The sequence below is a fragment of the Diadema antillarum genome, unplaced genomic scaffold (assembly GCF_040938485.1).
Source record: "Diadema antillarum isolate AM-2024a unplaced genomic scaffold, OU_Dant_1.0 scf00000146, whole genome shotgun sequence".
In the NCBI taxonomy this organism is placed as follows: Eukaryota; Metazoa; Echinodermata; class Echinoidea; order Diadematoida; family Diadematidae; genus Diadema; species Diadema antillarum.
In genome coordinates, this window is record NW_027271035.1 from 1,817,405 (window position 1) to 1,841,100 (window position 23,696).

At 42.3% G+C, this 23,696-nt stretch overlaps 1 protein-coding gene across 1 annotated transcript; it reads left to right on the top strand.

Annotated features, from left to right (window-relative positions):
- The first annotated feature begins 198 nt into the window (after positions 1–198).
- Positions 199–23,452, top strand: LOC139721667 (uncharacterized). Its single transcript, XM_071632998.1, has 17 exons — positions 199–314; positions 3,104–3,134; positions 4,391–4,536; positions 4,945–5,239; positions 6,346–6,518; positions 8,143–8,349; positions 9,090–9,207; positions 9,852–9,986; positions 10,423–10,514; positions 11,434–11,665; positions 12,289–12,368; positions 13,665–13,908; positions 14,939–15,018; positions 16,285–16,519; positions 17,380–17,460; positions 18,289–21,296; positions 22,048–23,452. The coding sequence occupies exons 1-17, from the start codon at positions 285–287 to the stop codon at positions 22,216–22,218; spliced, it is 5,358 nt and encodes a 1,785-aa protein (XP_071489099.1). The 5' UTR covers positions 199–284; the 3' UTR covers positions 22,219–23,452.
- Positions 23,453–23,696: the final 244 nt, after the last annotated feature.

A 23,696-nucleotide genomic window follows, 5' to 3' on the forward strand; every position in this document is an offset into this window, starting at 1 on the left:
CAATTTCTTTCAATGAATTTATCATTGAGCCAATCAAATTGAGTGATTTTCCACGTACATCCCGAACTCACATGTCGGTGCATGCGCAATACCCATGCCCTGTTGTTATTTACTCCATCGAGAGAGCTGCTGGCTGGATCGAGCAAGCTTGCCGAACCGAGTGAGCTCGTCGAAAGGGGGTTATCTCAGTTCAAGTCAGCCGAAATCTTTTTTTCTGCCAAAATGTCGCCCAAAGTTTTTCGAAGTTTCCATCACGCTGTGGTCGTCATGCACCAATCTGGTAAATGCTAACGGTACCTGAGGAAACAACCATGGTGAGTCATGTGTTCTCTTCAAATATCACGGGGAAAGTGATCTTTAAACGAACTTCGTAACTGTTTTTCTTCAGACCGACGACCGCAGAATTGAGAAGAGAAGTGTGTGGAATATCGAGTATTCGGTCACTCGTCTTGTGCACGTAGACGCCAATTAAAAGTTAAATAATGTCAGCTGTCTAACTTCTCCTCTTCCCAGAAATGATGGCAGTATTCACTAATTGATTTGTCAAAGTTTAGACATGATATTTTCAATATAGTATGAAGAATATCGACCTTTTTCCTAGAGAATTTGTCAAACCTAGGCCTACTGTATGTATGTCAATATCAATGTCATTGCAGATTCTGAGTCTGACTTGAATCTAATTTTTTTTCCCCCTTTTTCCCTAAGCTTCCTATGAGTGGCCATGTGTGTTACTCTCATCCTATTGTAGTATTTAAATAAAGTGCAGTTGGCTGTTTATTAAACAAAACAACAATGTGAACAACATACATTTCAACCTAAAACTAATATCGTGTGCCAGTGCAAGTAAATTTTAAGTTCAGTTGGAAGCACGAGCAACTCACTCACTCAGTCATATCAGTGGACAGTAGCATGGAAATGGCGACACTGACTGACCGAATTAGGTTGACCCACTTTCTTTTACAATATTCCTGTAAGCTATAAAATTTGGCCATTATCATGAGAAATTACCCCTCTTATTCAGCGTGCACGTGCTTGCGTGTTAAGTAAATGCAGGTGGTGTGACACGTTGACACGCAATGCTACTTACTGTGTGAAGAAAATGAGTGGGGTAATTTTTCACGATAATGCCAAAATTTGGCCCAGTAATTCTTTACATCATAATTTGTTTGGGTATAGAGTTCTAGATATGGGTCTAGTGTAAATGAAATGTATTATTTTAAAAGTACAATTACTAAGCCTTGTGCCAGTGTAGTTAGTATCATTTTTTTTTTTTTTTTTTTTTTTTTTTAAATAGATTTTGCAGCACATTATTATCAATTATCCAGGATCCTATGTACGGTCTGGACTGTAAATCTGCCTTCATGCTGTCAAGCTAAGATGTATCCATGTTTATTTACAGTCTTGTGTTGTCTCTTTTGTTTCAGTTTCATACTCTTTCTTCATTTTTAGCACTGGTAATATGAAAATATTTGACTTTTCTGTTCTCTTTTTGTATGTCACATGATAAAGACATTTGTCAACATACAGCAGTTGAACGACACTATGAAAGCCAATTTTCTTGCACTTTTGATAACAGAAATCAACTTAATTGGAGACTGGGTAAAATGTGCTCTAGAAATTTCTGCTTTGAAATGCTAATTCCTGTAGGGCCTATGCTGTGAACAAAGTGTCAGCCAGTCACTGCATTGTAACCTGTGGTCATTACTCTATCATATATATTGATGTCAAACTCATGTATAGAAATATCACTCAAAAAAAGAAAGAAAAAAGAATGCTATTTACAAGCACTCGGAGAGCACAGACCTCCGCCAAGCCAGAAACTCATTTCCATCCTTATAACATGCATGCAATTTCCCAAAATAGAAGTTTTTTGTTTACGTCATTGCATGGCACCTGGCCCGAGCAGAGCAAGCGCTTCAGTGCGTGTATGTAAACCTCCAATATGCGCTGCTTGAACCCCAAATTCGTTGACCTTATAAGACTTGATATTCCAAAAGATGAAAAATCCTTCAAAAATCCATAAAAATTCCTTGGTCACTACCAAAATTGAATGAGGTGTTCCTTGTATCAATATCAACATTTCTCAATGCAAGTTTCGTTTTAATCTGTTCACAACTTTTTTAGTTATTTTGCAAACAGACAAACCAACACCGATGATCACTTAATGTCCCTCTTCCTTGGCGGAGGTAATAATGCAGTAGAATGTAGAATTCAATAGGAAAAGATACATAGGCGTCTATGGTGCGGAACGAGTGTCATTCATCAGTTGTTGGCTAACACCATTCTGAAGGCATGTGAGAACAACCACCTTTGCCACACGACTGCAGAATTTTTACAAAGAAAACATGCGTGACATAGTAGGGATGGGGGACCATAAAATTATGAAATGCTCAGATTTTATATCAAGGCTTCACTCCCTTTGTTGTGAAGAATGTACATAATAATATAATGATATGATAACATTTGAATACCTATGTAGGTGTTGAATGACTTTGAGGAATACTGACATTTTATGCACCAAGCAATGGAAAGTCTACAATGTGCAAGCACTGTCATACTCGTGTGACCAAGCAAAATATTTCATGTTTCCATTAATACAGGATGCTAGATGACTCATAGTTGCCTTCTGGCTCACTATCATTACAGACTGAATTCCTTCTCAAAATGATTAGTAAAAAATGATAGGGACCTAAGTGCTGGCTGTTACAATGGCTGTGCTCGCCAGTACCTGCAATGCCTTTGTAATGCCCAACTCAAAAGTTTGACCCAGTACTACCTCCCTGAGATATACCTTGTATCACATACAGCTTTCTGCTCTGTTTCTGTTTCTTGTACAGGGGCGGATCCAGGAATTCTGTAAAGGGGAGGCACCTCTACAAAACTAAAAGGGAGTGCAGATGCTCCCCCTCAATTTTTTTCTGTTTTGTTTGTTTGTTTGTTTTTTAACAGAAAATAAAGAGGGGGTGCGTGCCGAGTGCTTCCCCCCCCCCCCCCATGAATCCGCCACTGTTGTATGTCATTTTGTTGTATCTTGTGCCTAAAAAACTGTACAGATTTGTTATCATCTTTGCATCTTTTTCTTCTTCTTTTTTTCATTTTACAGAACTCCCTTGATTCTGAACCACCGTACAGTGGTAAGTGATATTCAACCATTTTCTCTATTTAGTGAGATTGAGGAGCTCACTGACACTTGATAGCATGCATTTGTCTTTGCTGACATGTATGTAAACAAGATTTGTGTATGCCTCATGCAGTTCATGTCATGGAACTTTGTTGTATAGCTTTTTTTTTCTTTATTAAAAAGTGATACCAAGAACATGTGGAGTAACCAAGTACAACGTGTCGTATCTGTATTACTTTTTATCCAGATGTGTTTAAAAAAAATGAGAATTTGCATGACAGTTTCAACATCATAAATTATTTTGGTTTTACATGCATGCAGTTGTGATTACAACAATTTCAGATAAAAGATAAACTGTGTAGGATGGACTCTACATTTGCCATGAAATTATTGTTTGTGTGTGTGTGTGTGTATTTTCCCTTGAACTCTGACCTTCTGTCATGGAACAGGCAGTGTGATGGCTAGGTACAAATGCAGATAGACTCATGGCACCTTAGAATTAGTATGCTGAGTAGTGTACATGTAGCTTATCTTCATCTGAGAATCTTTGCCCCAATGCATTATTCACATCAAGAAGAAAACCCTTGTGCAGCTGTGGGGCAGCTGAAGTTAGGGCCTGTAATAATGAAAATTCAAGGAATATTTGACGTGCCCTTTTTGATTGGTGACATGCTTCTCTGATGCTCATGTAAATGTTGTCTGCTGTGGAATATTGATGGCAAACCAAAGAATGCTAATCTATTGCCAGATATCTTTACTCCTCATATGATGATGAGGATGATGATGGTGATGAGGATGATGATGATGATGATGATGGTGATGATGATGGTGATGATGATGGTGAGGAGGATGCTGCTGCTGATGATGATGGTGATGATGATGGTGATGAGGATGGTGGTGAGGATGCTGCTGATGATGATGATGGTGATGATGATGGTGATGAGGATGCTGATGATGATGATGAAGGTGATGATGGTGGTGATGAAGATGCTGCTGCTGCTGATGATGATTGTGATGATGGTGGTGATGAGGATGGTGATGAGGATGCTGCTGCTGATGATGATGGTGATGATGATGGTGATGAGGATGCTGCTGCTGATGATGATGGTGATGATGGTGGTGATGAGGATGCTGCTGCTGATGATGATGGTGATGATGATTGTGATGATGATGATGTTGGTGGTGATAATGATGTTGTCCTGGTGGGTGGATGCCCACCTGTAATTCTACATCCCAGCGTTAATTGAAATGTTCTGTTACTGCCACCAGGTTTGGGATCGGGAGGATGTTCCACACTGCCCTACCAGTCACGATCCCAGATGGGGGAGTATATGAAGGGCGGGGCCGACCCCCTTCTCAGCCAGGACCCCCATAGTGTACACCCTACCTACAGCAGCATGACTGAGAATGAAGCTGTGAGTACAATGTCTCTGCGTTATTGTTGTAAACGAGTGTGTAAGGCTGGAACAACACATACATCCTCTTTAAACGTTGACAAAAGTGGAACATTTTCAGTAGCAACAAATCAACAGAAATACAGAATTTCTGTTTGATATAATTGTGTTGAAAAATGAAAGCAGCTTGCAAGTTTTTGTTTTTTTTCGAAAAAGCCATGAAGCATGAAAAACCTTAGAGAAACAAACAAGCTTTTCCTGAATGATTCCTTCAGAAGATGGCAGGAATTATTCATTTCAAAGTTATCATCTAGCATCAGGAGACAGATGCAATGTCCGACAAAATCAGGTGTGTATTTGTAAAACTTGGGAGAACAGGCAAATATATCGAGGATTAATTTGTAGGTCTTTACCTTCCCTTCTCACCAGAGTTCGGATTTCCCGGAAGAGACCCTGATGCCCTCAAGCAGCCTATACGGCCTTTACCTCCTGCAACCCAGTGCGGATTCCTCGCCGCTGCCAAAGGTAGAGAGCAGCCTTCCCTCTGCCTCGGCAGCTGACGGGGAGCAGAAGGGGGCCAACGGGCGGGCGAGCGATTCGGAGGAGAACATCGATGTCCTCACGCTGGACAACCACACCCAGCAGTCTCCCGACACCAACGGGCTGAACCATGATGCCCTCTTTGAGGGGATGCCCTTCTATGAGTTGAAGGGGAGGGAAGTTGGTAAGCATCTCAGCTTCAGACACCTTACAGCCATGTGGTTCTTTTCTTTGTAGTCTCATCCACTTCCCCATCCAATGCAACCAATGTCAGACATGTTTTAAGAGTGTCTTTTTACTGGACACCTTGTATTACTTCTTGTTACAGCAAATTTTTGTTACCTCCATCACCTTACATATTACTACTACCCCAACTGCTTCTACTGAACTATAAAATACAGGGTAATGTGGGGTGAAGCGGGGGAACTTGAAAATGCGGTGAACCAGGAAGTCACACATTATAAGGTTACAGATCAGTTTGCACATTCTTTGTCACATGGGAAGATGGGTAAATTACCAAGATGGCTGCAACTAGACCGAGATGCAAAATGTACACAGTGCAGTACAATAGAGTATCATGGTATGATGTGGCTGTTGTGCTGTGATGATCATGCAAGTAATGCAGGGAATCTCACAGTAGGACTTTGGGACCTACGATACACCACAAATTTTATCTCGTAATGTACGGTAGAGAATTCAGCCATTGGCTGCGCATTAGCCATTGGCTGAATTTGCGTAATATGAGAGGCTGTTCCGCGCGCAATCGCCATCTTCGTTCCAGCGCAATGTTCGATCGCGAAGCGATTTTTATCTGACCGAAAAATCGGAAAATATCATCGAAATCTGCGGAAATACGGAACTGAATTCGTGCTCTCTTACAAGCGTGATTATCGTTCTCAGCATGGATGAACCAGCTGACAAATCGGAGAAGGCAAAAGCCAAAAAAGATACCGAGCTGTGTGAGCCTAAGGCCAGCTCCCACATTACCTCACATAGACCACCTACAAAGGTGGCCAAGGGATCACTGCCCATTACCCACTACACGATGTATTCCTACTAAAAGAAAATTTGTAATGTTACCCACATTTAATTTATGGCATTTTTTTCATTCAATAGAAACACTCGTAGAGAAAAGGCTTCTAAACCATGCCACTTTGTGTTGTAAAAGCACACAGAGATCTTTTAAAGATAGATCTTCGAGTATGTACATGTATGCTCAGGGGAGTGATCACGTTTTCTGGAGTCACACTGCTGATTTTACTCTCTGCTTTTTCTTCTCCATGGATATAGGTCCCTGTGCGTATTGCACCATGTGGCGTGCGATACGCTTCCTGTCGTACTGTGGAAACTACCCCTTCTGCAGCGTCCAGTGCACCAAGAAGTTTGCGGTGTACAAGCGAGAGAAAGGGGAGCTACTGGAGAAGACGAGCGGGGACCTCAACACCAGCCTGAACAACATCAAGGTGAGGCCAGAGTGATATGCACAGCAATGAGTTTGAGTTTGGATTCTTTTTATGTGGCCTTAAAGGATTAAAGACCCCCTAGTAATGGGAGAGAAGAAGGTTGACCCAATTGAAACAATTATTGATTTGCCACCCACTGGGGTAGATTCGAAAGCCGTGGCTAGCACAGACCTGCTAGAATACTGTAAAACACAATATTTTTGCGGCATGAAATTTTTAGCGAATTAGAGCCAACAGCCTTTTTCGCGGCATGAAATTTTCGCAAGTTGCCTCTAGCATTCAGTGCGCTTAGTGTAGACAAGAACTTTCACATGCATTTTAATTTCGTGAATCTTGGCTGCTGCAAAATTTGCAAAATTGCACGCAAGCATTCCTCGTTTTGCAGTAGAATTGCCCGTCGGCGAATATGTGCATTGAAGCATATATACTCATCAGTACGTTTGACTGCAGTTGAGATTCTTTGGCTCTGTGTGTACTTATAAAGAGGTCAATGATAAAGCTGTGCACTATTTGTAAGGATTTCCAAATACATCAAAGTAGGGCCAGCCTTTGCATTGCATGGTATCCCCATGTTACCGCGGCTTTAAGTCAAGTGCTCTTGAGCAAGCATCATTTAGGCCAATGACTGATAAGTCCCTTTAAGAAGCAAAATAGGAAGAAATTCTAATGAATAAAGGATAAGCACTGCTGCTAATACTTGCAGACTTGAACCACGGATTGAGAGTATGTGGTCTTATCCACGTGACCACCATAACTCCTCCACATTGCCTGATTTTGACATGTGAAAGTGATATAGAAATGAAGGTGCTAGTTTGAAACCTTGCTTGACATGTATAACAGATTATATTTTTTTAACTGTGGGCCATTAACAAGACACTTGTGTGATTATCTCACGTGTGCTCATGTTACAGAGATGAGATTGCTGCTTAAATCCTGGGGGGGGGGGGGGGGTTATCATTTTTTTCTTTCTTTCTTTCTTTTTAATTATTGGTGTTAGTGAATGTACCATGGGATACCTATATAAAGAGGAGCACACTAATATATATACACACTCACACACATACACAAATGTACACATATACTCATGAAACATATAATGCCTCGTTCACAGATATGTGCAGTGCATTAATGAATTTCTCCAGGATCCTGAAAAAACGCAGTTATTAAACCAAAGTATTCAATCCTAATGTGCAAAAAAAAAAAAAAAAAAATTATCCTATAGAGAAGATGTTAACTATCAGCAGCTACACGGTGTAGTTTGATTTTATTTCTTTTTATGATCATAGCAGTCTCAGATATGACAGTGATTTGATATTTTTTGACCAATTATGTCTGTGATCGACCAAAATACTGTAAAACGAGAAATTTTCGCGTGCATTTTAATTTCGCGAATTTCGCGAGCGCCAAAATTCGCGAAATTAAAATGCACGCGAAAGCTTTTGTATACACTACATGCATTGAATGCCAGTAGCAGTACTCAGTAGCAATTCGCGAAAATTTCATGCCACGAAAAAGGCTGTCGGCTCCAATTCGCGAAAATTTCATGCCGCGAATATATCATGTTTTACAGTATACTGTACCTGCTGATTGTGGATTTTCTTTTGGAATTGTGTTCTTGGAAAAGGTTCCTACCCTCTTTGAGGAGCACAAACCGCAGCCCCTGTTCCCCCCAAGGAGGGACCTGTTTCTCAATGCCAAACATTCCACGTCCGTCAATGTCAACGGAGTTGCCAATGGTCACATGACTAACGGACACAGCCAGCAGTTTGATTGGTCACTGTATCTCCAGGAACATGACACCGAAGCTGCTCCCACCCGCTGCTTTTGTCATGTAAGTTTCAACCAGGAAATCAGCAATGTAAAATGTGAGAAGCATAGAGAATGCCTTTACAAATCACATGCATGCTTTGTGTGTACAGCAGTGTTTTTAAATTCAGTGTTTGATATTGATCTCAGATGTATTGATAAATGCCCATACCAAACTGTTATACTCTTATTGCAACTGATTGACAAATAGCCCTTCATCAGCATTAATAACTACAAATCATTCTGTGTTTTTGAATGATATCTATGATAAAAATAATCCGCATACATACACGAGTGGGATTTATTCCCATGATTTTTATCATGGCTGTTACTAAAAAATGCTGAATAATCAGTGAATATTTTCATCGATGAAGGGCAATTTGTCTCTCGGTTGTGATAAAAACAACTTGATGCAGGAGTTATTCATTTGAACGTTGTACTCTTGCTTTCCATATTTGTACATTGCTATAATGATAAAAATCCTGCAATATGATCTAGTGCTGAACTCATTCATCACATATGAAAATGTATATCATATACATATATATACACATTGCATATTGTACTTTCATTTCATTTCATTCTCTTATTTAAGCACGGCAACATACTTCAGTCCAGAGACTGTTCTTCCGCAGGTCCGTGCGGATAAAATACAACATAAATATACATGTATCAGAAATGAAAAACTTACTTAATCATAAGGAGAATATCAATATATCTTCTAATCTCATATCATGCAAATTTCACCACTTTTGATCCTTCCAGGCACCTCTGTCTCAAGAATGGAAGGGAAACATGACCGGTGCCATGATAGAGGTCCATAACCGTGACCCCGACGAGTCGGCAGACAGCTTCTGGGTGGCCAGGGTCATTCAAATGGCCGGTATGTCTCCATCCACAGCTTACGCAAAACTAGACATTTAATTAGACATTTTAGGACAGCCTGGAGAGTCATATTTCTGGATCCATAAGCAGGCCCTAGTCTAAGTCTGTAATTAAGGCCAATTCATAGTGGTGTCTTTGTATGCAACATGATGTATACTGCACATTGCTACTGGACGTCTGAACTGTATTTAAGAATTTCTGACTTCTCTTTTTTTGATTTCTCTCTCTCTTTCCCTCAAAGATCATAGAATTACAGAGACACTGGAGATCTATTCATATATAGCATGCCAGACCAGGTTAATATGCATTAACCTGGTCCAAAGAATTCCATACAATGTGTCAACTCATCCTTGAAATGTAACAAACCAATTCAGTTGAAATCTTATTTTAGTCTATGGAAAAAGCAGTATAAAATCCCTAGACTCATGTTTGTATGTGAACTGCATATGTTTTGAAGGTGATTGTCTGTTTTGTGATATGGTGGGAAGTGCAGAAGTACTTTTCTCTCTCTCTCTCTCTCTCAAAAAAAAAAAAAGGTTGCAAGAGTATCATAAGTCTAATGAGAGTTGACACAATTTTTTTGCCGATTAATGTTGAGCACTAAAGACAAGAGCGCTTGTTTGCTTTTCATTCCCCAACCAGGTTACAAGGCCAGACTCAGGTTTGAGGGCTATGGAATGGACAGTAGCCAAGACTTCTCCATCCACCTCCTGATGGCTGAGTGCTATCCGGTCAATGGAGCGGTCAAGATGGGCCGGGTCATGAAGCCGCCCAAAGGTAGGGCTTGGATCGTTTTATTCCTCCTTCGTCTTTTTTTTTTTTTTTCCTAATTGACTGAGGAAGCCGACTCTCTGTGTTAAAATCTGGTATAGGGACCTGCCTTGTGGGAAAAAAACAAAATAAAAACGTTTGTGATTGCCATATTTGCATTTCCAAGGTATGTTGAATTGAAAATTAGAGTGTATTCCCCATGGCGGAATATTTTGTGACATGTTGTTGTAGATTTGACACATCAGATAAAACATGGTATCCTTGATATTCAGTGACAGATCTAATTTGAATTTAGTGAATTTTTGTAAGTATGATGTCTTGCTTTAATCAGTGGATTAATTTTCGTCATTTATCAGTCGAGTGTGTGGTATTGTCACCATGGACTGGACCTTTCAAAAAGACAAGTTATTGATCCCGAGCCTAACTATCTCTCTCTGTTCAGGTGTGTTAGCAAGACTGGGCAGCAACTGGCAGGAGCATTTAGCCAGAGTGGCGCACTCTGGAAGCCCTACGATACCGCTGCCCAAGAACAAGGTATGGATCAGTGTGAGTCTTGGCTATCGCACAGGGATTTTATCCTGAGGTAGAGAAGTATTAGGTGTGGAAAGAGATGAAAAAGGAACAATTATCATACCACATTTTTGAGTTAATCCTGTAATTGCTTCATTTTCAAAATTCAGTGGGGGGGGGGGGGGGGGCTGATATTCTGTGCCTGGTAGTAGTGTTTGAATAATGGCTGATGATTTTATCTGATAAAATTGTGGTGAAATGTTTGACACGATTAAATGACTGTGGTTGAATTAGAAATGTCAGATTCCCGGCCATGCAAAATGCCCCCCTCCCCCAAGGTTTTCAGGCACAATCCAGTATTTGGAAGCATATTATTCATTCTGATATTTTTGCAGCATAGGTTTGAAGGCTTACTAAGGCATTTCAGGGCCCCTCCGTTTTCAAGTGAAAATATCTTCCTTGCATAAAGTCTCATGGTGACTGTCATATTTGTCTTTATGCTATTGGATTTTTAAAGAAAAAAAGAAAAAAGAAAAAGAGCTCTGATTTTCAAGGCAAGGTAAGCTTCTACATAAGTTTCAAGAGAGTTGGCAGTTTTAAAAGAACAACAACAACAACAAATATGTGGCAATACTCCCATGAATACACAGAAGTTACTGCATGTGTTGTTTGCTTGTAATGCAAAAGCTCTAAAAGTCATTCAAATTCAAAGTCAGTCAAACTCAAGTGTGTATGTCCATAGATTTTATCATCGTTGTTGTGATACTCAAACACTAAGTTATCTGTGTTTATTTTCGTGGATGAAGGGCAAATAGTCAATCAGTTGCAACTTTAAAAGTCAGTTGGAAACTTTCAGATTTCTAGCCAATGTCATTGTGAAGCTTAACTAATCTGGCTGTTGGACGTTCAGCTCATAATGTTGTTAACCCTCTGACCACCACAGGACTACCTCCAGTGCAAGTTCAAGAAGGGCATGCAGCTGGAGGCGGTGTACAAGCGCCAGATCTCCCACACCATCGTGGGGACGGTCATTGAGACAGTGGCCAACCGCATCCATGTGCAATATGAGAACTGTAAGGACCCCAGCAAGGACTTCTGGTTCCAGGAGACGTCGCCCTGGATCCACCCCGTCGGCTGGTCACAGAGGGTCGGCCACCTTATCATCGCCACTGCTGGTACGAGGGCACTCTCTCTCCTTGGCAACAGAGAGCTCTTTAGTCGATTTGTGTTCAGACTCATTCTATTTTCCAACGAATATAATCAAAGAACAGATGTTTGCATAAATTGATATAGAGTGAAGATGTGAAACAGAATGAGTTATGAATACAGTGAACAATATAAAATTGCACATTACTAAAATAACTTGCATCAGTTACTTCCAAAATTTTGGTGCAAAATATGTAAACTATGAAAATTATGAAGAAGACACATGTTTCATTATGTTTTAAACAGAGCACTCAAAAAAAAAAATGGGAAAAATACATGCTGCAGAGGCCAATTTTTGTAGGAGCTGACAATCATAAAAAAATTACTGAGTTTGTTGCAAGAAAAGGCAAAAATAAAGGACCATGTGCTCTTTTCTAATGAAATGTGATTTGCAGTATGAGTGAGTGCATCATGTGAATGGAAAGGTATTTATCACAATGTGAATGATTTCTGTTGGAACTCTGAGATGTCTGTGTGTTCCTGTTACTTGTTGTGAAAGGTCAATTAAGTTGTGAGTGTAGTGCGAGGACAATAGTGACAGCTAGAAAGGATCTGTCCCCTTGACTGATGATTAAATTTCCGTTTACTGCAGCATACAAATCAGAAGCTTTGGACAAAGGGAGGAACAAGAAGGGGGGCCCCGAAGATGCCCCGTGGGAGATCTTCAAGATGGTGAGTTTTCGCATCGTACTTCGGATCAGGATCCAGACCCCAAATTAATTAAAGGGATGTGTGCCCAGATCTGTGACATATTTGACCTTAGGGCCTTTGTAGAGGTTTGTGCTCTCCAAGTGCATCTAGGTGTAACTGTTTGGTTTTTGTCGACCCCACCGGAGGTGAGGGGAGAGTAAGGGATCGCCTGCGGCGTCTGTCCGTCCGTCGTCCGTCCGTCTGTCCGTCGTCCGTCCGTAACGCTACTAAACTTAAATAACTCTTTACTCTGGGCTTCAATTGCAATCAAACTTGGAGGGAAGAGGGGTCATACAAAGTTTCACATTTTATAATATATGAAGGTCACCTCAAGGTCAAAGCTCACAGGCAGGGGTCAATGAACTTTAGGGCCCAATGTTAAGTTTTTGTGGCGCGTTTCTATTATGGGTCATAACTTTTGATCCATAACTCCATTTGCGACCAAACTTGGATGGTAGATGTCCCTTGGCGAGTGGATGGTCACCACATGGTCATAGGTCACAAGCATGGGTCAACGAACTTTTAGAGCCCAATGTTAAGTTTCTATGGCGCATTTCTATTATGGGTCATAACTTTTGATCCATAACTCCATTGGTGACTAAACTTGGATGGTAGATGTCCCTTGGGGAGTGGATGGTCACCACATGGTCAATGGTCACAAGCATGGGTCAACAAACTTTTAGAGCCCAATGTTAAGTTTTTATGGCACGTTTCTATTATGGGTCATAACTTTTGATCCATAGGTCCAAACTTGGATGGTAGATGTCCCTTGGGGAGTGAATGGTCACCACAAGGTCAAAGGTCACAGGCAGGGGTCAACGAACTTGAAGGGCCCAATGTTAAGTTTTTATGGCACGTTTCTCTTTATGCCTCTGCCAACGAAGTGGCCGGAGGCATTATTTGCCATAAATTTTTACCCTGTTATATCTCTTTTTATCTGTTATATCCCATTCGCGTACAATTTCTTGTACGTGAATGGGCGAGACACATTATGGCACTTGCCTTGTTAAGCTTCACTATGTTTACCTTATGCGTTGCAACCCTAATGTCTTAGCTCTAAGAAGAAGCTTGGTTTATGGCAAAAGTTCAGAAGTATACTATAGTCATGAGTGCGATGATGCAAGATCTTTCAATGAATCAGAAATAGCAAGAATCTTTTAAATGTCTATGAAGTGGATTGTCCGACCGTTTTGATCAAAAGACGGTAAGATTGAATTTATACTATCCAAACGAGATCTTTTAGTATCTATTGTTGTTTTTCATTGAAATATATAACAGCCGCCGTCACATGAAGATACACAGTTCAGGGTGGGGATGAAGCTGGAGGTGGTTGACCCCCTGCATCTTGACACCATCTGCGTCGCCACAGTGATGGAGGTTCTGCGGGAGGGATTCCTCATGCTTGCCGTCGATGGCTGCGTGGAGGACAGCAGCAGCTGGTTCTGTTGCCACGACACCTCCCCGACACTCCTCCCCGTTGGTTTCTGTGAATACCACAAGATTGACCTCCAGCCACCCCAAGGTTAGTACAGAGTCTTTTTCACCTGTGATCACTTTCCGTAGCTAGTGTCACTGCTTATAATCTGCCGTTTTACACTGTCCATGAGCTTGGGTAGATCATGATGTACTGTAAACATGGAATATTTTGTCACTGTAGCAATTTCTTCAAATTTTATTACTCTGTGACTACTGTAAAAGTGGAAATTTTTGCGGTGTTGAAATTTTCGTGCATTTCGCGCAGCCAGAAACTAGCGCGAAAATAAAAGCACACGAATATTTTTGCTTGCCATACGTTAAACATGGAATATTTTGTCACTGTAGCAATTTCTGCAAATTTTATTATTCTGTGACTACTGTAAAAATGGAAATTTTTGCGATGTTGAAATTTTCGCGCATTTCACGCAACCAAAAACTAGCGCGAAAATAAAAGCACACAAATATTTTTGCTTGCCATACGTTCCTGTGCATGATGTCTTGATTCCGCGGAATTAAAAACACGCGAAACTCTTCTGACCCGGCCAAGCGCGAAAAATTAGTCGCGCGAAGATATCCACTTTTACAGTACCACAAGATTGACTGCCATCTGCTTCAAGGTAAGTACAGAGAGTTTTCGTAACTGCTTGATCGTTTTCCATAGCTAGTGTTACTTCTTACATTCTGAAGTTCACTCTGGCATCATCTTCATCTCGGAGATCAATGATGTAAAGTTGGTTAACTGTCAAAGTAGATCACATATTTACGCGCAAGTTTCTGCATCTAGCTAGAAAGAGAACTTTGCTTTTGAAGTATCTGGATGTTGTAGGCAGAACCAGCCAGGAACAACTGCCGAATCAAGAGATGAATTGATGTTGACATTATTTAGACAATTTTCAACACACCATACAAATCGGTTGTATTTGGATGTTGGCAACATGGCATATGTGTAAGCATGGGTACATGCAACAGCGCCCTGTTGAATCTTAATTCCATTTCCCTTGAAGTATCGTACATTATGATGTGTGACCTTCTTGAGTCTCATCAAAATATTTCCATCACATTTCTGCACATTACAGGCTACGAGAATCACTTTGATTGGGTTGACTACCTCAGGATAACGGAATCTGTTGCTGCACCTATTGAAATATTCCATCAGGTAATGGGCCGGATGCGTAAAAGCTAGCAATTGCTTGAGCTAGCCTGTTATTTGAATCCGTATGCATAAAAGCAAGCAATTGCTTGCGAGTAAAAGCTTTTGCTAGCAAGCACAAGTAATTGCTTGCTGCCCGCAAGCAATAGCTTAGAGACCAAGCATTTGCTTAAAAACGTATGCGTAAAACAGACCTTTTGCTTGTTCTTGCTAGCAATTGCCTACAATTTTCTAAGCTCTGTAAAATGAGCTTGAGGTTTTGCTTAACTGTGGCATTCCCTTTTAAGTATCATTTTCATATTCATAAAAGAAAGACCAAACTTGTGCAGGAGTGGTATAAATCTAGAAATTACTCTTAAGTAGTGTAAGAAAGTTTTTTGTTTCAACAACAGGAATGTCCAGTGGTTAGCATGCAAAATGTAATGAAAAACAGGTAGGATGTCTGACTTCAGTTGAGAGCAAGGAGACCTCTCTCCAATTGCGACCTGGCAGATCTGAGCTACACTAGTAAGCAGTGATGGGAATCATCCAGTACATGTGTGTGTATAGATGAGTGTGTGCGTCTGTGTGTGCATTTATGAGTGTCATTTCATAGCTCTTCTGCTATGTCAGGAAATGTTTCCGCACACACATGCCCTTTCAAATACATGCTGTCACACCAGCCTTTGTTCTTGTGTTCGCACAGGCGTGACGTCCCTTTTCTTGAAAACGCAAGCAATTGCTTGTGCGGGTCAAGCAAAAAGTATAAGCACAAGCAAAAAGGTTATGCATATGGATTTAAGCAATTGCTTGAGCTAGACCTTTTGCTAGACAAGCTTGTGCTTTTGCTTGAAGCAATTGCTTGTTGCATGCATTTGGCCCAATGTGGCCCTTTAACTTGACTGTTGAACACCGGGGTAGTCTATGTTACCATGCTTCTTAGGCACTCAAATCTTCATCTTGAATACTCAGTGTGGTTACAAGCAATTCTGTTTTAGTTTGTAGATGGTGTGTGGTACTCTGTGTGCATATGTCTTATCTGTCTTCAAGAGAACTACATTTGTATTGGTAGTCTCTTTTGATTGATAGTCAATGTTTATGCCAGCCAACAGTCACTCAATGCCCGTCAGATTCAAAATACGAATTTTACTACCATCCCCCCTTCCCACCAGGACTGAAAGAGAAAAATTATGTCTCCAGTTCTTCAAGACTGTGAATTGATAATTAGTCATCCAACCCTGGAGTGGATTTCCACGAAACGTACTTTTACAGTATCTGACGTTCCCTCTACAGAAAACGATAGACAGAGGGTTTAAGGTCGGCCACAAGCTGGAAGCGGTCGACCTGATTGAGCCCGGCTTCATCTGCGTCACCACGGTGACCAAAGTGGCCGGCCCCCTCCTGCGGGTGCACTTTGACGGGTGGGACCGGTCGTATGACCAGTGGATGGACTGCGACTCGCCGGACATCTACCCCGTAGGATGGTGTGAGATGGTCTCATACCCACTCCAGCCACCCAGGATACATGGTATGTCATTGGCCCACCTTGTAAGGCTTGGCGGAAACCACTTCAGAGTATGACTTCTTTTTTTTTTTTCATTGTAATGTCAAATCAGACGGTTAGTGTCATCAGATAAAGGATTAAATAAAAAGCGGATTATGTACCTTGAAGAAGAGAGTTTTGGTTTAGACCTTTTAAGCGTTTAAAATGTGTGCTTTTCTTGCATACAGGCTTTTTGTTATGGTGTCACTCACTGTACATCTCCTTATGATGATTTATTTGAGGTCTGTGCAAGTGCACCGTCACAGCAATTTCTAAGTTGTTAGTTTCATTTTTCTAGTTGTCACAATCCCATGATAGGTAACAATTAACAAAACAGTAATCATTGTTTATGCCAACCACATGTATTGCTATTTGACCTTTGACCCTTGAGAAAGACAAGATCTAAGAAAGAAGGGAATGGAAATGATATGGTGTATCAATTTGAGAGTTTGATGGTCATGGGCTCCACAGAATTTTGCGAGAAAAATGCCATCTGATTCTGAAGTACCGGTAATATGACATAATGAAAGCTATTATTCTGGACTTTATGTTTGTTGTTATATCTTTTTATTCCTAAGTTGAATACAAAGCCTTCTTTGCAGCCCTGCATCTGATGCAAATCTGGCATAATCAATCAATGAACCAACATAAAGTCTTATGCTTGCTGTGCATGTCAGTGGTTTGACAAAAATGAGCACAAATGCTACAGCAGCTTTACGCTAAAGCGCTGCTTGTCACAGGAGCAAATACTTGGGTAGACTTTTGCAAGGGATTGTTCTTCCCTCAAGAGCTACTTGTGGAACAGACGTAGCAAACTAAACTTGACCATGTGTCGTCATTTACAGAGTCGCAAGACTACATCAGCATCACCCCGGTGTGTAAGCCGTCGTCAAGAAGGAAACACTATGCCACAGGGGAGAAGAGAAGTGAGTTATGGGGCAGTGTGTTCTTTATGTCATTGTGATGCAATTCCTTGTCATTGATGTTTATGAAAGAGAATTTAAACCTTTAACCTTTTGTCATGTATAGAGGCTGTTGTTGTTCTTATGGAGGAATTAAGATATAGAAATGAATGGTGCCCTATTGAAAAATGATTTGCCCCAGGCAATACTGAGATCAGATCAAGTGATATTACAAGCAGATAAAACGTTATTGTTCTAACTTATGCTAATCTCCACGAGGGAGCTCATTATGATAAATTCTGTGTATTATAGAGACTATGTGGATATGGTGTTAAGTGTCCAGGATTGATACTGTACAAAGTAATTGCAGTTCCTTAAGTCATCGTCTGGGAATGTCCAAGTTCAGGATGTTAATCCAAGGGTGATGGGTCCCAGAGGTGGTTACCCACGAGGGGGCTGAAATGGGATCAATTGTGGCAGATTTTATTAGATTTCTAAAGTGACCTATGAGAAAGGCTTCAAGACAACCCAAATTAACCAAGAACTCTTGATTTTATAATCGAGGAATAGATCTGAGCATAACAGACCACTTGATGCTGCTCGTGAGGATATCAAAAGAACTAGAGGGAGATTTAATCATGCAGATTCAGTTTGAAACATAAAGTTTTCATGGAGTGACCTAGCTTGAACTAATCTCGCAGTTCTGTAGGAAACATGAGATTGCATTGAACGAGGTACATAATGAGGGTGTTGGATGGCTTGTGACTTAGTGGTGATTTATAGTTTCTTATACAGTGCAATGAAGAAGAATTAAGGATGGAGTAATTGTGTATCACTTTTCATTCATTCCAGGAATGGCACTTGGGCCTGCTTTGGAGAGGATGCACAAAATGCACGCAGGAGACAAGAAGTTGTTGCCTTCGGTCTACTCCTTCTCAGATGAGGAGAACAGCCAGGAAGGGGGCGCCATTCCGCCCCCTCCCAAGAAGCAGCTGACGAAAAAGGTCCAGAACACCTCTGCCCTCAAGCTGAAGACGTCCCGCCCCAATCCAAAGCACAACGGCAAGGGGAGGCCGAAGGATGCATCCACCCACCACAACTATGCCCTGCCCTCATCACGTGAGGGCAGCATTGCAAGAGCAGCAAGTGAATCGCAGGACCAGATCGTAGACGTCACAGGAACTGTTTCCGCAGAGCCCAATGTGGGAGTGAAAGTCGCCGATTTTGTGAATGGGATTGTCGATCACAAGACAACGGAGAAGGGCGAGTTTATCGTGGAGGTTGAAAAGGGTGTGGTCAACTGTGTTTCAAAGGCGGATGCCTCTCTGTCCAGCCTGGACTCTCCACCGCTTTCCGCCGACTCCTCGTCGGGGTCTGTCGGGGTGAGCGGCTCATCACAGCAAGGTGCTCCTGATGCTGGCAGCGGAAAACCCTCCGAGCCGGGCAAATTCACCATGAAGAACTGGTCTCATGTAGAGCACAAGCAGTGCAACAAGATTCTCTCCTCAAGACCCTTCAAGGACTTTGGTAGAGAGAAAGGCGGTGAGTTTGGGATGGAGACTTACAACTTTGAGGATGCCTCGAGCGCCCCACCCGTGACCATACCCAAGGCGTCGAAGCAGGATAAAAAGAAGAAGAAGAAAAAGAAGAAGAACAAGAAGAGGAAAGAGAGGGAAAAGGACAAGGAGGTGAAGGAGAAGCACAAGGAGAAACACAAGAAAGACAGCAGTAGCAGCAAGAAAAAGAAGAAGAGTGACAAGGAGAGGAAGAAGGAGCGGAGGAAAGAGAAGGCACGAGCGAAAGCCAAAGCCAGTCAGCTCTCTACACTCCTGAACCTGCCCACGGTCATGCAGACTGATGATGTGTCTACGGAGAATGTGCTGAACCACATCCTCAACGACAAGAAGACACACCAAGAAGGATTGCACCCAGAGAGGGTTTCAAAGGTGAAATTCTCCATGAACAATGTCAGCAAGCCAGCGACGGTATCGTCGGCACCAACCGTGCCTTCTGCAGTGAGCGCGGCTGAGCACTCTTCCACCAGTAAGTTGCCAACGCTGGACCGGCTCCTGACAAAGTCGTCAAGTGAGGAAACCCCCGTGAGTGTAACTCCGCTGGCAAATATCAGGAGAACGTTGACAGCAGATTTGACTGCATTTGCCACTAAGTCAGTCTCGTCTGATAAGTCATACAAGGTTTTAGATACGGTGACAAAGGAGCAATCTGTTAGCAGTTCAAGCGGTGCCATGGTGGGTTCTTCATTTGTTGCTGCAAAGGAATCCAGCAAGCAGCATTCGCCCAGGCCAAAACTGAAAGAGGTGACCCCAAGAGATCGTCTGGTGAAAGATGACAGTGGCGATGCCGATGACCCCTACCGATTTGAAGTAGAGCCAAGCGAAAATCCTCCCAGCAAATTGACAAAAGACAAAGGCAGTAAACCTCCCCTGAAGAAGGAGAGCAGCAAACAGGGGTCATCCTGCAAGAGCGAGCAAGTCACAGCACCATCCTCCGCGGCATCAAAGTTGGCATCCCAAGCCCAGGTCCAGAAAGTGATCAAGGATGTCAACACGTCTTTGACATCTCAGCATCAGTCCAGCACACTGCCGACCACCAAAGAGCGTGCACAGATGAAAAAGAAGGAAGCGGCGGTTGGAGCAGCGCCCCGCATCAATCAGGCCCCAGCACTGAGTCCTGAGGATGCTGCCAAACTGAGACAAATACAGAGCTTCCTCATGCAGGATAAGATCAGCGACATCCTAGCCAAGCAGCAAATGCAGCGGAAAGGGCAGCTGAGTTCAGAGGAGGCATCTGCACTTGGAGCCATTTCCCCTCAGGGCCTGGCTAATCCCCACGTTGGTCTGATCAACGCACTGGGGAGCTCTCCAGCTGTTAGTCTCCCTTCACCGCAGCCAGGGATGCCACGGATGCTGAGCAGTGCAGACGCCCTAGTTCAAAGCCTCATACAGCAGGCTAGTGTAGCAAACTCTTCTCCCAGACCTCCACCTCCTCCACATCCCGCCAGTCTCCCTTTACATTCTGATCTACAGGGCAGTACCCAACCCTCCCCTACCCATCCCAGCCTGTTCCCAGGATTCAGGCCCCCTTCCAATCGTGACTTGTGCAACATGGTTGCCCTGTCTAGACCACCGAAGGAGTTCTGCATGCCGGTCAATGTACGCTCCCCCTCGCCAACATCCATGCTGCAAACTCATATCAACCCACCCCAGATGTCTCCCACTAGTCTGCCAGGTTCCAGCCCAACAGGATTGTCCCCTACCGTCAGTCGACCTCCTCCGACGTATGGCGCCCATCTCACCCAAGCCATGCGAGGAATCCCCAGGTCGCCAATGGAACCTAGAGCAGAGTTCTTGCCATTCCCACCCCAGGCCCTTGAGGCTAGCTACGGCCACAGCGCAGCCCCTCAGCGTCTACCTCCCCTGCAGTCCCTCCTTGTGCAGCAGCGGTACCCCCCTCCACCACCACACCCCAAACGGGCGTCGATGCAGGGCATTCACACGCTTGGCTCAATAGTGTCTCCGACACACCCACTCTCACTCCAGCCGCCACCACCGCCAGTACCGCCCCCACCCTACAACCTCCACCAGGCTATGGCCAACCAGCGATCACCCCTCCCGAGTCCCATAGGGCGTCAGGGGCACTCCTCCAGTGCCAGCAGCCCCCAGACGAGTCCAGCCACACCCGGTGAGCCCATGCCGGCACCGGAGCAGCCTGCCACGCCCAGCGGTGGGCAATCGCAAACAGAGAAGATGATAAACCCTTGGACTTGGGGCATTCTGGAGGTTGTACAGTTCCTGCAGGAGACAGGGGAAGGCTCTTGTGCTGACTGCTTCCGCAGACAGGTTAGTCACCGGACCACGAGACAACCTCTCTAATATCTGTGCAATTCTTTATCTGTATCCCAGAAAATTCGTTAGGCGAGTGTCATCTATGTAGTTTATACATCACTGATGAAGCAAATTGATTTGAATGAGAACACAGCATGGACTACAGTAGATCATGAGTGATGTAGAGAAATTGTAAAGCATAGTTGTTTTTATATGTGTGATTGCCAAATCAGGGATGTTCCAAGTTTAAGTAGTGATGTAGTCATATGACTTTGATAACATAATATATGGGTACATAAGGTTTGCTGCTGCAACAAATAGAGTGTACTTGTAATACATTCAAGATTTACAATCTTTGAAGTTATCTGGTGTCAGAAGATTTTTTTTACAAATTTTAGTTGAATTTATGTGGGTTTTATTGAAGTAAAGGATCCAAATAGGAAGTCCTGTTGTATGTAGTCATATGACTTTATTAACATGATATATGGGTATAAGGTTTGCTGCTGCAACAAATAGAGTGTACTTGTAATACATTCAAGATTTACAATCTTTGAAGTTATATGGTGTCAGAAGATTTTTTTTAGTTGAATTTATGTGGGTTTTATTGAAGTAAAGGATCCAAATAGGAAGTCCTGTTGTATGTTCTAGATATTTGTGACAACTGTAAGCCATGAACCATTTGATGGTAAGCAAACAGTTTGCTAAATGATTTTTTGCATTACACTCTCAAGAATGTTTCCTGAATATTGTTCTGTCACCACATCAGAACATTGATGGGCAGAAGCTGATGTCGCTGACCAAGGAGCAAATCGTGAAGCTGACGGGGATGAAGGTGGCGCCCTCGCTCAAGATCTACGAGCAGATCGTGAAGCTGCGCTTGCGGTTCCCCACGCCGCCCCCAGCCTCCAGTCCCAAGACAGAGTCGGTGGCGAGGTGATGACGACGACGATGACGGATGGATTCCCAGCCTCAGAGGAACCGCCGCACCGATGTGACTGCACCAGTCTGACGGCCGGCGACACCCCACGGAAGCTGTCTCGCCTGGGGGGTGTCCACCCGCAGAGTTGTGTAATGCTGTGTCCACCTGTCTTTAGCGAGTATGGTCCTCTCAGAGCCACGAAAGCCAGCTAAGATATCTGTTGAAATGTGTGTGTCTATTTGCTCTACTCTCTCCATCTCTCTCTATCTTCTCTCCTTACTTGTTCCAAAGAGTATCATGGACTGTGATTGACAGATATTCAGCATCCTTTTGTTTGTTTGTTTTTTTAATACATCAATTTTATTTATATATAGAGGGCAATGTTCTACGTTAGACACGAGTGCTAGTGTGAAGTGATTAGGTCAGCAATTTCTGGCAATTTTTCTCTCACTTTTTTTGATGTGTATTTTGCGTGTGTGTATGTGGCCATAGTCCAAGAACACAGGTGTTACGAACATCAATGTGAAGGCAACCACAAGAGAAGTTTAGAGTCTGAAATTGTCTTCAATTTCTTTGTGACTGGCAGCTTTTTTAGAGAAGACGGTTCATCTTGTGATTCTCACGTGCCTCAGAGTGTGGTGTAGATGAAGAAAAGACAATGCCATGATGATTTCTGGATGGTCCATTGTGTCCTCATGTTGATTTTCTTCAGTCTGATGATCATGTGCAGTCCATTTTGAATGTAATAACACCTTCATTCTAACCAGATCATTCGTTAATGGATATCTCAGACATTTTCTAGATGATTTTTTCCTCAAGCAAATTTTATTTTCACTTGAAATCTGGTAATACTTATTCACGGTTGCATTTCTTTGATTTTCAGCTCTTATCTTGAATTTGATTATGAAGCACCATCTAAACATGCTACTGTTTCAATCTCTCGACAGTTTAATGGATAACAAATTACTCTTAGCTCAAGGTTGTTCCATGGAATGTACAAAAGCGTTCAATCACCACACTGTTGTTTTTATCTCTGTTGATATGATTGTTTTTTACCACCCTCAATCGTACCAAAATGACTAGCATTTTCACACATTTTCTAGAATGTATTTATTTGATCCTCCTGGTCATCTCATCAATAGGAAAGTCTGTCAAACTGCTATTCACGCTTTTCCAGTGCACAGTAGCTGCTGTAAACTGTCTATCTTGCCCCACAGTAATTCATTTTACAAAAGTATCTATGCATTTCCAAACTGTGCAGCATTTTTATTTCTATCATTTTTTGCACAAACAAAAAGATGAAATAATGGTATAATATGCAATTTGTCATTCCTTCAAAGAAAGCTGTTACCTTCTGTTTGTTTAGAGAACAAATTAGAAATTTGGTTGTCTATTGTGGCTTGTAGTAATAGGTTTTTATAAAAGTGATTCTATTTATTTGTTGCAGAACCACATAAACTCATCACTCTTGGCAGTTAAAATGTTATGACTGCTAG

Excerpts from the sequence above, each read along its gene's own strand:
- LOC139721667 (XM_071632998.1), top strand. The coding sequence starts at position 285 with ATGCTAACGGTACCTGAGGAAACAACCATG. Across the intron at positions 315-3,103 it reads TACCTGAGGAAACAACCATG|AACTCCCTTGATTCTGAACC; the intron begins GTGAGTCATGTG and ends TTCATTTTACAG. Across the intron at positions 3,135-4,390 it reads TTCTGAACCACCGTACAGTG|GTTTGGGATCGGGAGGATGT; the intron begins GTAAGTGATATT and ends TACTGCCACCAG.